The 11,716-nt window shown below is 42.6% G+C and overlaps 1 protein-coding gene across 1 annotated transcript; it reads left to right on the top strand.

Annotated features, from left to right (window-relative positions):
- Positions 1-2,883: 2,883 nt before the first annotated feature.
- On the top strand, positions 2,884-9,182 carry csnk1e (casein kinase 1, epsilon; the record flags this gene model as incomplete). Its single annotated transcript, XM_083904385.1, has 9 exons — positions 2,884-2,974; positions 4,460-4,570; positions 6,067-6,215; positions 6,366-6,594; positions 6,684-6,854; positions 6,968-7,116; positions 7,198-7,399; positions 8,139-8,284; positions 9,150-9,182. The coding sequence occupies exons 1-9, from the start codon at positions 2,899-2,901 to the stop codon at positions 9,180-9,182; spliced, it is 1,266 nt and encodes a 421-aa protein (XP_083760511.1). The 5' UTR covers positions 2,884-2,898.
- Positions 9,183-11,716: the final 2,534 nt, after the last annotated feature.

Raw genomic sequence — 11,716 nt, 5'->3', positions numbered from 1 at the left:
GACCGCCGCGACCTTCATGTGGAAGATGAAGCAGTCGAAGGTGAGTGACTGAGTGAAATCGGGCGTTTGGGGACGACTTTGTTGCCTCAATGTGTTTAACTTTAAAGATGCATTATGTAAGAGTTGTTTGACCTCTGACCTTAAGGTGTTGGGAGGGGAAGGGTAAATCAAAATTTATTCTACCTGTGTACAAGTGTGGCTACTTCCTGTTAGAGCTATTGTTTTATGACGGTTGTAGTTAACAATAATAATAATGTCAAATATAGTTTAGTTTTTTTTAAATGTTATTGTGATATTCCAACTTTTTAAAGTGTTATGACTTTATTCTCATAATATTACCACTTTTCATAATATCACTTTAGTATTGGGTTATTCTCATAATATTATTACTTTTTTTATCATAATATGACTTAAGTATTACACTATTCTCATAATATTACCACTTTTGTTATCATAATATGACTTTAGTATTACATTATTCTCAAAATATTATTACTTTTTTGTCATAATATGACTTTAGTATGAGTTATTCTCATAATATTACCACTTTTGTTATCATATGACTTTAGTATTACATTATTCTCATAATATTAATACTTTTTTCTTGTGATATGACTTTTTTTAGTACCAAACTTTGATCTCTTAATATTATGACTTTTTTTTTAAGTATCCCGACTTTATTCTCATAATATTTCACCTTTTAAATTGTAATATCATGACTTTGATCTCATAATATTCAGACTTTTTTCTCGGAATATTGTGCCTTTTTTTCCCCAATTTATTCTCCAAATGTTCTCTTTCTTTTCAGTTTGACCCCAATCACACTTACGTCGTATTTCCGGTCATTTCGGCCAATCAGAAGAAACTAAGTTGAAATGCAAATTTTCCGCACTGGACCTTTAAGAGAATCCGGGCCTCTGTGCAAGACTCCGGATGACATCATCGATATTGTCAATGGTGTAAACTGAGGGAGAGAGAGAGAGAGAGAGAGAGAGAGGGATGGGTGGAGGAGACAGGAGAACAGCAGCAGCAGGAGGAGGAGGAGGAGAAGAACATCATCAATTTGTGGATTAACCTTTAAAAATAACCATCGAGATTAGAAGAATCGGATCAGGGTCGCAGGATTCGGATTAGCTCGGTTCGACTCGTAGTTAGTTTGTTTTTGGGAGGAGGAAGAGGAGGAGGAAGGTGTGTGTGTGTGTGTGTGTGTGTGTGTGTGTTTTTTAATATATATATATATAATTCTGTGGAGGCTGAGGTCACACATCACCGAGGTTATGGTCTGTCCGGAGCCGCGTCGGTGCGTCGCCGCCCACGGTCCTGAGTGAGAGACGGAGCCGGGTGAGAAGACCACACCACGGAGCCTCAAACGACCCGGTAAGGAGGAGGGGGAGAGGGGGAGGAGGGGGGTACCGTGTGTGTGTGTGTGTGTGTGTGTGTGTGTGTGTGCGTGCGTGTGTGCGTGTGTGTGTGTCAGTATTTGGGCGTGTGTTAGGTGTGGGTGCGGTTGTAAGAGGAGCACATTTGATGGTCAGTGATGGATGTATGGATGGATGGATGGATGATGGTGCTTTTGCATTCAGCTCCTTCCTCTCCCACCTCTTCCTCCTCCTCCTCCTCCTCCTCCTCCTCCTCATCTGTTCCCGCTCTTGTGCTATCTGGGGCAACTGCATGAAGTAAAAAAATATATATATATATATATATATAAAATAAAATAGTGTTTTTCGCAGTCCTTTGCAGCAGCAGCAGCAGTTTCATAACACTGACACTAGTACACAGCTGCAGCTGAGAAAGAGGGAGAGGAAATTGAGCTGCATGGAGGAAGCTGAGGGTGAAGAAGGGTTTGGTGATGTGCAGCAGTCTCTGCCTCTGCCTCATCCCCTCCTCCTCCATCTCTGTGTCCAAAAATGCAACCAGGAGCTTTATCAGCCTTGTATTGTGATGCCAAACTGCCTTGTTAAAGCGTCGTAAAAAACAAAACAAAAAAGTCCCTTTTTCTTGTTGCTGTTTCACGGAGACGAAGCCCTCGCTCCGCTCAGGAAGACGTGACTCATTCACATTCTGTCAGGCGACTTTCCAGGCAGAAAAATTGGGAGTTCACACACGGGCAGCAGTAGGGGGGTGGGTCAAAACTCCAAAGATCCATTCGGTCATATATATATCGTCGTCCCTTTTCTGCGATAATCGATAACGTCAGGGCTCTGAAATATCCATATTTTGAATATTTGTAAGGTTCAAAATGAATGAGGGGGGGAACTTGGGTGGAAGTTACGAAAGCTACGATAAGAGAAGCTCCACATTGATTTCTCCCGATGTATTGATTATCACAGAATCGTCGTATCGCGATGTTATCTGTATCGTGTGATTCCCCAGTTTAGCCCCAGTTTAGATGCAGATCACCCTCACCTCACCTCACCTCACCTCACCTCACCTCACCTCACCTCACCCACATCCCCCCTGCAGCTCGGTATAAATGATGTTACACCACTCCACGCTCTGTTCTCACCTTTCCCTCCATGCACTTGATATAAACACAACATTTTCCCTTCTTGTTCCATTGATTTGACCTCACTACGCCGTCTCTACGTCACGTTTCCCACTTTCACTTTTCCCTCAGTGATACAGCAGCTGCAGGGGCCTCATATCGCTTTGAGTGTGAAGTCTGCAGCTTTGCACCACTGTGTCCTTTTACTCTATTGATCAGCAGTGATTGATGACAGCTCTGTGTGTGTGTGTGTGTGTGTGTGTGTGTGTGTGTGTGTGTGTGTGTGTGTGTGTGTGTGTGTGTGTGTGTGTGTGTGTGTGTGTGTGTGTGTGTGTGTGTGTGTGTGTGTGTGTGTGTGTGTGTGTGTGTGTGTGTGTGTTTACCTTCTCAGTGAGGTGAAGAGCTCAGAAGCCATGGAGCTCAGGGTGGGGAACAAGTACCGCCTCGGGAGGAAGATAGGGAGCGGATCCTTTGGAGATATTTATCTCGGTGAGTTGTTGTTGTTTGTTTTTCATAATACTTCCTCATAATTTTATCTTCTTCTGGAAGTTCTGGTGTTGAAGTTCTGGTTTCCCCAACCCCAGTTTGAACCAGCGGGCGCATTCACACTGGAAAGAAATGGGTTTTGGAACCTGAAAAAGTCGGTTCGTGCTCGGAAACTCATCAGTAGACGTGTCACTGCAGGCTGTAGACTCTTAGAAATAAGGGTTCCAAAAGTGTTCTTCTACAAGGACTGAGGTTTTTCCTGGAACCATTGGTTTTTCAAGGGTTCTTGGTAACACTAATGGTTCCAGTAAGAGCCATTTTGATCCAGAGAACCCTTTAAAACCCCCTTCCAGAATAAAGGATTCTAAGAGTGTAGACAGATGTTACCGCTCTATTATATATAACTATGATACACTTAAACACACAGACTCATGGGTAAACCCTCACACTAACCACAATCATAACCCTACACGAGTTAGCAGTTGAGCTAACTTTCATCTGCAGTTCCTTGTCAGGTCAACAACGCACAATACAATAAAATAAAATACAGGTGTTCCAATGCTATAATAACACAATACCAAGTACTATCATGATTAGGTCTTATCAGATTATGGTAGGTTGGTTATTTATGATTGCAATTTTGGTTCATTTTTATCCATCTTTTTTTAAGTGTAAAGTACAAACTGAGTAGTTTGTACTTTGTCTTATATCAATAGGAAGAGTCTTACAATTGTTCTGTTAGCTTAGTACGTCTGTATTGTACAACACAGTCTCCTCCGGTTGTCTTTCTTCTTCACTAGCTCACTCAGTGGGGGAGGTGCATGCTCATTTAATATTTAAAAAACAAGAAATTCTATCTAAAAAGTGTGGAAAAACTATCAAAATTAAGTCGATTTCTTACAATATGGTGGGTTTTTGGTCAGTTCTCCAATCAATGAAATATTTGCTTTTTTCCCCTCATGTATATGTCTATGTTTATTGTAACATTGTCATGTAAACACCCTGTTTATTATCTATATTTCTTCTGTAATTAGATCACCTCAAACTCAAAATGACTTGTGAACTTCTAGTCTGGTCAGGAGGGGCGGGGTCAAGTGAAAAAAAGAAAATCCAACAATTCGGGGAAAAATGAAGAATTTAGTGATGAGAAATGAAGATTATCTCTTGATAATCCATCGTGCTGTTGGATGACATCGCACACCCTTTCAAAGTAAAAGTGTTTGTTTAGATACAAAAAAAACATATTTGTGACACACAATGAATCTGTAAATAACAAAAACAGACAGAATTAAAACATGAAATCATCATATAACATGTCGACCACTGTAATTGTCCACACAGCGTGTACACTGACGATAAAGAATCTAATCTCCTCCTCAATGTGACACGCTGGACCTTTAATGCACGAACGGCTAATTAATGGCTGCCTTTACGCTTCTCTGCTTCTTCTTCTTCTTCTTCTTTTCTTTTTTTCCCTCCTCTCATCAGGTTCTAACATCGCGACCGGAGAGGAAGTGGCCATTAAACTGGAATGCGTGAAGACCAAACACCCGCAGCTCCACATCGAGAGCAAGTTCTACAAGATGATGCAGGGCGGAGGTGAGACGCAGAGGAAGCCGAAAGGAAGGGGTCAAAGGTCAACCGAGGGCTAGAGACGCAGTTTAAAGCAGCGTTTAGGTTTTAATGAAGGACATTATTCATGCGGAACGGTCACTCGTCACGGCCGTTTGATGCCGACGAGGTGTTTGAAGTCTTGAATGTTAATCAGGGGAATTAATATTGTAGAAGAGGGAGATGTCACATGTTACAGCGCAAGAGAGTAAAGTAATGACAAATAAATATGGTGCCCTATATGATAAATGTGAACAATATTCACAATATACATAATAATACTGTAAATACATCCTGTAAAATGTATGATCTGTGCATGTATATAAGCTCCTTGTTAGTTCCTGAGTTCATTAAAGAGGATTTAATTGGTATAATTAATACATGTTATTAATATAAAGGTATGTAACATACATATAATGTGTATCATAGCAGGCAGAGGATGTAGATGATCATATTTATTCTGCACAAATGTGGATTTTTTTTCCTGCAAAGGCTAATTTAAGAACAATCGTCACCATAGAAACAGAAATCACATGAATCACAGATAAAACAACACACACACACACAGGTTTGAGCACTGACGTACATCCACAGAGCGTTATCTAACCCCTAATCTAAGCCCTAGACTTAACCTCAGAAATGAAGTTCTTAGCTCATTAGGACCAGGTTTTTGTCTCCATGAGGACAACTGGTCCTGACGGGGTCAGTGTTTATGCCAGAGAAGGTACTGCATTGATGATAAATTGAAGTTGAAGTTGAATTGAAGTTCTTGAAGAAGTAAAGGACTGTTCTAAATGTAATCTGTAGCAGTTATTCACAGTAGTTGGGATTGCAGCTCAAAGAGTGAATTTGACAGGATTAACCCTTCTTTTAGGGTTAATTCCTGCATAATTGTCATCACCATAACTCCTAAACCTTTTGTGATATCTAGAAAGTTCACCAAGATTCACCAGCACTTCACACATTTGTGAAGTTAGCGTCTAAGTACTGTAATTCCTAAAAGTTGAAGTTATCTTGGAATAAAGAAGAAGAACTCACTCATTTAACAGTTTTTGGGACAATACTACAGCCATAAAATCCAAATAAAATCCAGACGGCCTGATTATCATGACAGCCGTACACTCTTAGAAATAAAGGTTCTTCTACAAGGGCTGAGGTTCTACCTGGAACCATTTGCTTCTGAAAAACCCTTTCCCGAAGAAAGGTTTTTTCAAGGGTTCTTGGTAACACTAATGGTTCCAGTAAGAACCATTTTGATCCAGAGAACCCTTTAAAACCCCTTTCCTGAATTAAGGGTTTTAAAAGGGGTCTTGGTGGAATCTTTATAAAAAGGAGCCATAAAGGGTTCTTCTATGAGGACAAGCCGAAGAACCTTATATGGTTCTGCTTAGCACTTTTATTTCTAAGAGTGCACGGTAAAGAGGCTGAAGTAAACATTGATGCACTGTAATGGATTCACTTTACTCCTCTTCCTCCTCCTCCAGTGGGAATCCCGTCTATAAAGTGGTGCGGAGCCGAGGGCGACTACAACGTCATGGTGATGGAGCTGCTCGGCCCCAGTCTGGAGGATCTGTTCAACTTCTGCTCACGCAAGTTCAGTCTGAAGACGGTGCTGCTGCTCGCTGACCAGATGGTGAGGCACTCTGATGGACTGACTAACCCCAACCCCAACCCTAACCCTGAACCTGACCCCAACCCCAACCCTAGAAGTGACTAGATGATGAATAACACAACAATGCAAACCCACCTGTTCCGTTCCCACCCTCCGTCTCGCCCGCTCCAGATCAGCCGGATCGAGTACATCCACTCCAAGAACTTCATCCACAGAGACGTGAAGCCCGACAACTTCCTGATGGGCCTCGGCAAAAAGGGCAACCTGGTCTACATCATCGACTTCGGCCTGGCCAAGAAATACCGCGACGCCCGCACGCACCAGCACATACCGTACCGCGAGAACAAGAACCTCACCGGCACGGCCCGCTACGCCTCCATCAACACTCACCTGGGCATCGGTAAGACGGCTCATATCCTGTATGGACTCATCTACACCTGGTGATTTTCCCGCTTCTTCACCATCTCCCTGTTCTTTTTGCCTCCACAGAGCAGTCACGACGAGACGACCTGGAGTCTCTCGGCTACGTCCTCATGTACTTCAACCTGGGCTCTCTCCCCTGGCAGGGCCTGAAGGCTGCCACCAAGAGGCAGAAGTATGAGCGCATCAGCGAGAAGAAGATGTCCACGCCCATCGAGGTGCTGTGTAAAGGATATCCCTGTGAGTAACACAGTGACTGTCACTGCAGGATTAACCGCCTCGCCTGTCCTTACTTTGACTCCTCTCTCTCTCTCTCTCTCGCTCTCGTTTGTCTTTGTCTCGTGTTCCCTCAGCCGAGTTCTCCACTTACCTGAATCTGTGTCGCTCCCTGCGGTTCGACGACAAGCCGGACTACTCGTACCTGAGGCAGCTGTTCAGGAACCTGTTCCACAGACAGGGCTTCTCCTACGACTACGTCTTTGACTGGAACATGCTGAAGTTTGTGAGTGTTGGAAAGTGGGTCAAATTCAGATTCTTCTCCTTCTTCTTCTTCTTGTGTTCACCTGCCGTTTCCTCTCCTCAGGGAGCCGGACGGACAGCAGAGGATGGAGAGAGGGAGCGGAGGGAGGGGAAGGACGGCGAGGAGCGACCTGGAGGAGGCCAAAGAGGAGCCGGGGGTCGAGCCGTGCCGCCCGGTCCAAACCCTTCAGCGGCCAACAGGGTCAGGAATGAGGCAGAAGCTGCTGCGTCCTCCAACCCGGCGACACGTGGTGTCCAGCAGTCAGGTCAGTTCATGTCGTCTGGGTTTTGGGTGTTTGGAAGCAAATGCGAAGAATCTGAATTTAAGATTATTCAGGAATTTATCGATGAAGAGATCGCAACCTTACTTAAGAAATGAGACCTCCTGTGTTGCCTACATTGACCTGTAGAGCAATTTACGTGAATTAGAGTGGGATTTTTGAGAAAATGTGAAAGCTGTCACAGTGTGTGAGCTCTCGTGTGCCTCAGACTTAACGTGGGAATGGAGTCTGTTAATATCAGCAAACAACCGGCTCAGACTCCAACAGAAACCCCTTAAAAGCATAAAAATTCAAAGAAATGAAGCGTAAAACCAAACAAAAAAATGACTACTGCCATGCAACACTATGGTATCAAGTTATTTCTGTATGTTTTTTTATTAAATGATTAATTTTGTGTCATAAATACATTTATATTATGAGCTATTTATGGTTCCATATCTAAACAAACGCTTTTATTTTGAAATGATGTGAAATATTATTATTTTTTATGTCTTTTTCTCAAAAAGTTAGATTTTTTTTCACTGGACCAGCCTAATACTGACCAAACTAACTGATTTAGACCTAGAGTAAAACTACTTTTTCACCGTTTTGGCTGCATCCCAGTTGAGTATCGATATAGCAATGAGGCTGCAGTTCAGTTGCAGCAATGTGTGTCACTATAGAAACATTTTTCACTTACATTTTTGACTTAAATTAAGTATATATTGTCTATTTGTGTGCGCAGGTAACCGCTCACCACAGGCGGGCCGAGCAGAACGAGCCGAAAGAGAGAGGAAGGTGGCCATGAGGCTTCACCGTGGAGCCCCCGCCAACGTCTCCTCCTCTGACCTCACGGCCCGCCTTGACCAATCCCGCATCACGGCGTCACAGGTATTAAAATCACAACATTTTTTTTTGTATTTTAATCACTTGTAAGTGTATGCTGTATGTTGTGGGAATTCCTCTTAACGGATGAAAGCTACCGCTCATGAAGACGTTATGGACCGCTTCTCTGTATCCTGTACAAGACCGGGTAGCCTGGGTAAGACCGAGGCCATGTTCCAACCATCTCCACCACCAGTAACCACAGATACTCAAGACCATGGAGAAGTTTTGCTAACTTGGAAGCACGATCTCTTGCAGTGGATCTCTGGATAACAAGATCTGCTGTCTCCAGAGCTAGTGTTCAGAGTGCCCGAGTCTACGGCTACGAAACATGGACAACTCACATCCAGCAGCTAGAGCAACATCTAGTAGAAGGACAAGGTGTCCAATCTGGAGGTCCTGCAGAAGTGTGGCGTACCCGGTGTTGAAAGCCTGTCCATCAAGGCTCAATATCTGCATACCTGCATACCAAAGATTCAGCTCTACGGGTAACTGAAGGAGGGACAGCGTGGCCTGAGGAGACCCCTTCATAAACTGAAGGCCAACCATGAGGAGCTGCGACGCCGAGGATACAGCTTCACCCAAGAGACTTCTCCAATTCTCCTATTGGATTTAAGAGGTTGCAATGCCCTTGAATGCACTTTGAGAGTTTTGATGTATTGTGGAGTAAAATAGGTTGCATCCACATCAAGAGAGACCTCATTTTGTCCCCAAAAACCACAAAGAACTGAAGTCATCAATCAGGAACTAAGAGAAGAACTAAGAGAGGGCGTGGACACGAATGAGCTCAAATTTTAAATGTAGTATTTTGTTGGTTGTGTGTCTTTGTTCTGCTTCAAGCTTCTCATCTTTCCCGTCCGTCCGTTTGCAGGTCAGTGTGCCGTTCGAACATCTGGCAAAGTGAGGTCGTCCTGGCTGACCTGCAGGTCAGCAGCAGCAGGTACAGACATGCAGCAAACACACACACACACACACACAGAGCATGTTTAAACAACTATCCACATACTTTCATAGTACCTATATGACCCCAGGGAGAGAGGAACCTTTGATTATTAGTGATTCAAACAGCAATGGTGAGGTTTTAACCCTTTTATACAATTATTTAGTGTGCACCAAATTTTATACGTGCATGTTTGGCGGTAAATCTCAGATGAGGGTTGTAATTTTGTGCGAGACCTTTAAAATATGTAAATGTGCAAGGTTTGGTGAGTTTGTGAGGATTAGGTCGTCAAATAAGTTTTATTTGGTGGAAGAAAAAGAAGAATATTTCCCACAGTTTTAATAAAACAAATCAAATCAGACAGAATGATCAAGGTCAATTAACTAAGAAAAATGATTATAACGTTTTTAAAAGCATTTACTTATTGATTGGCTCTAGTTTCTCTGTTTATTTCACTACTTCAGTCGTGCAATAACTAACACTTTTCTTCCTTTTCTTTGTCCAGCTGCAGGGTATCACATACCGCTCACTTTTCAAATGGATGAATGAAAACATGAATGAGTGGCGGAGGAGGAGGAGGAAGACGAGGAGGAGGAGGAGGAGGAGGAGGAGGAGGAGGAGGAGGCGTCGCGGGACGTTGGCGTCCGTGTGTCTGTCAGCGCTTTGTGAGCGAGAAACACTGAAAATATGGAAAGAGAGAGAGAGAGAAAAACAAAACTGGACTCTTGACTGGAGCTGCTTTTTCAGGGCGTGGCCAGAGGAGGAGGAGGAGGAGGAGGAGGAGGGAGGGGCAGGTGAAACGCCACCACACACTGACCCCGCCCCTTCTTCGTTCGCGCCATCGACTCAGACGAGGCTCAACTTGCAAAAAAAAGAAGAAAAAAAAGTGCACAAAAATGGACTAAATATCAGTGACTCTGTGGTTTACACCTGTGTTTAAATAAAAACAACAACCTAATGCTAATGTTTGAGAGCTACATCCGCTACTTACGGCGTTCTTGATTATAAATAAATAAATATATATATATATATATATAGTATATATATACACAAAGAGGACAGTGGAGATGGAAATAAGAGGCTTATAATAGATGAGACCAGGAAGAAGGAGATGACGGAGAGAAAGTGCAGAGCTGCTCTTTCTTCTTCTTTCTTTTTGTTGGTCTGTAAACATCCGTGTCTGTCTCCGTCTGTCTGTGCGTATTCTCGTCTTAGATATTGGTTTCAGCTTTGCTTTTTCAGGAGACAGCGGTGGGACTCTGTGACTGCAGATGAAATATATTAATATATATACCAAAAAAACAAAAATAAACAGTCATCTGTCCCAGATGTGAGGACCTTTCAGTTCAAAGTTGACGTGGAATAAGAGGAATAAGACTGATTTGAGCTGTGGGGAGGGTACACGATGAAGGGAGAGCCATATATGGATTGTACGATATGATGAAGCCTTAGTCCAACGACGCTATGAGAGAATCTCAGTGTTGGTGTTATTTTGTTCTTCAGGTTTCGTTTGACAAATGTCTTGTAAAAATGTGTAGATACCTTTTTTTTTTTTTTTTGCCAGACAGATTGTTTCATGACGTACTGTTGACCTCCTGAGAACTCTGGTTGTGAATACGGTGAAATAAATAATAAATTAATAAATAACCTTTAGAGCCTGCCACATGCATGTGTGTGTGTGTGTGTGTTCTTGTACTTGCGGCATACTGAGGACCAGTGAGGGATTTTTAACCAACAAAGTGAGGTCGTTTTTACGAAGTGAGGACATTTTTGCCGGGCCGCACTTTGTTTTCATTCAAATCACTCCCTTAGGTTGTAAACTTGCTATAATCAGATCCTCAATTTGGTACAAAAACCTGTTTTCCAGCCCTGGTAGATTCACACACGTTTTGCTCTGGGGTGCCACCTGCAGACATTTTATGGTACTGCACCCAGTAATTCTTTGTAGATGTCATTCATGAAGTAGATATTTGTAATTGTGTTGATTTAAAAAGTGGAAGTGCTGGTCCTCAGTATGCAGAAAGTACAGAAAGTGTGTGTGTGTGTGTGTGTGTGTGTGTGTGTGTGTGCAGGCAATGACTGAAAGGTTCTTGTTAATAGTTTAAAGAGGGTGTTTTGATGAACGTAGACTTCTCATGACAGACGGATGGACGTCACAGACTCGAAGGAGCTGACCGATGTCCTTGTACATTTCTCGACCATGCTTCACCTTTACTACTATGATATATGTGTATAGTTTATGAATCAATAAAAAAAGGATATATACACAGCTAAAACGGGCGCTCCGATTGTTGTTATTCACTCTGTATGGTATAATAACTGAAAGTTTATTTTGCATTTATTAGTTTTTATTTAAGCAGTTTCGGTTTATGCATCGTGTTTATCGTTGATGCTTTAGCAACATTAGTAGAGTACAGTAGATAAAAGGATAAAAGGCGTATTCTAAGGCCATGAAAGCCAAATTATTCTTATTTTTTTGTGATTATTCACTTGTACAA

This window comes from Microchirus variegatus (genome assembly GCF_963457635.1).
Source record: "Microchirus variegatus genome assembly, chromosome: 17".
Lineage (NCBI taxonomy): Eukaryota > Metazoa > Chordata > Actinopteri > Pleuronectiformes > Soleidae > Microchirus > Microchirus variegatus.
Note: the sequence above shows the minus strand (reverse complement) of the source record. Positions and strands in the feature narration are given on the sequence as shown.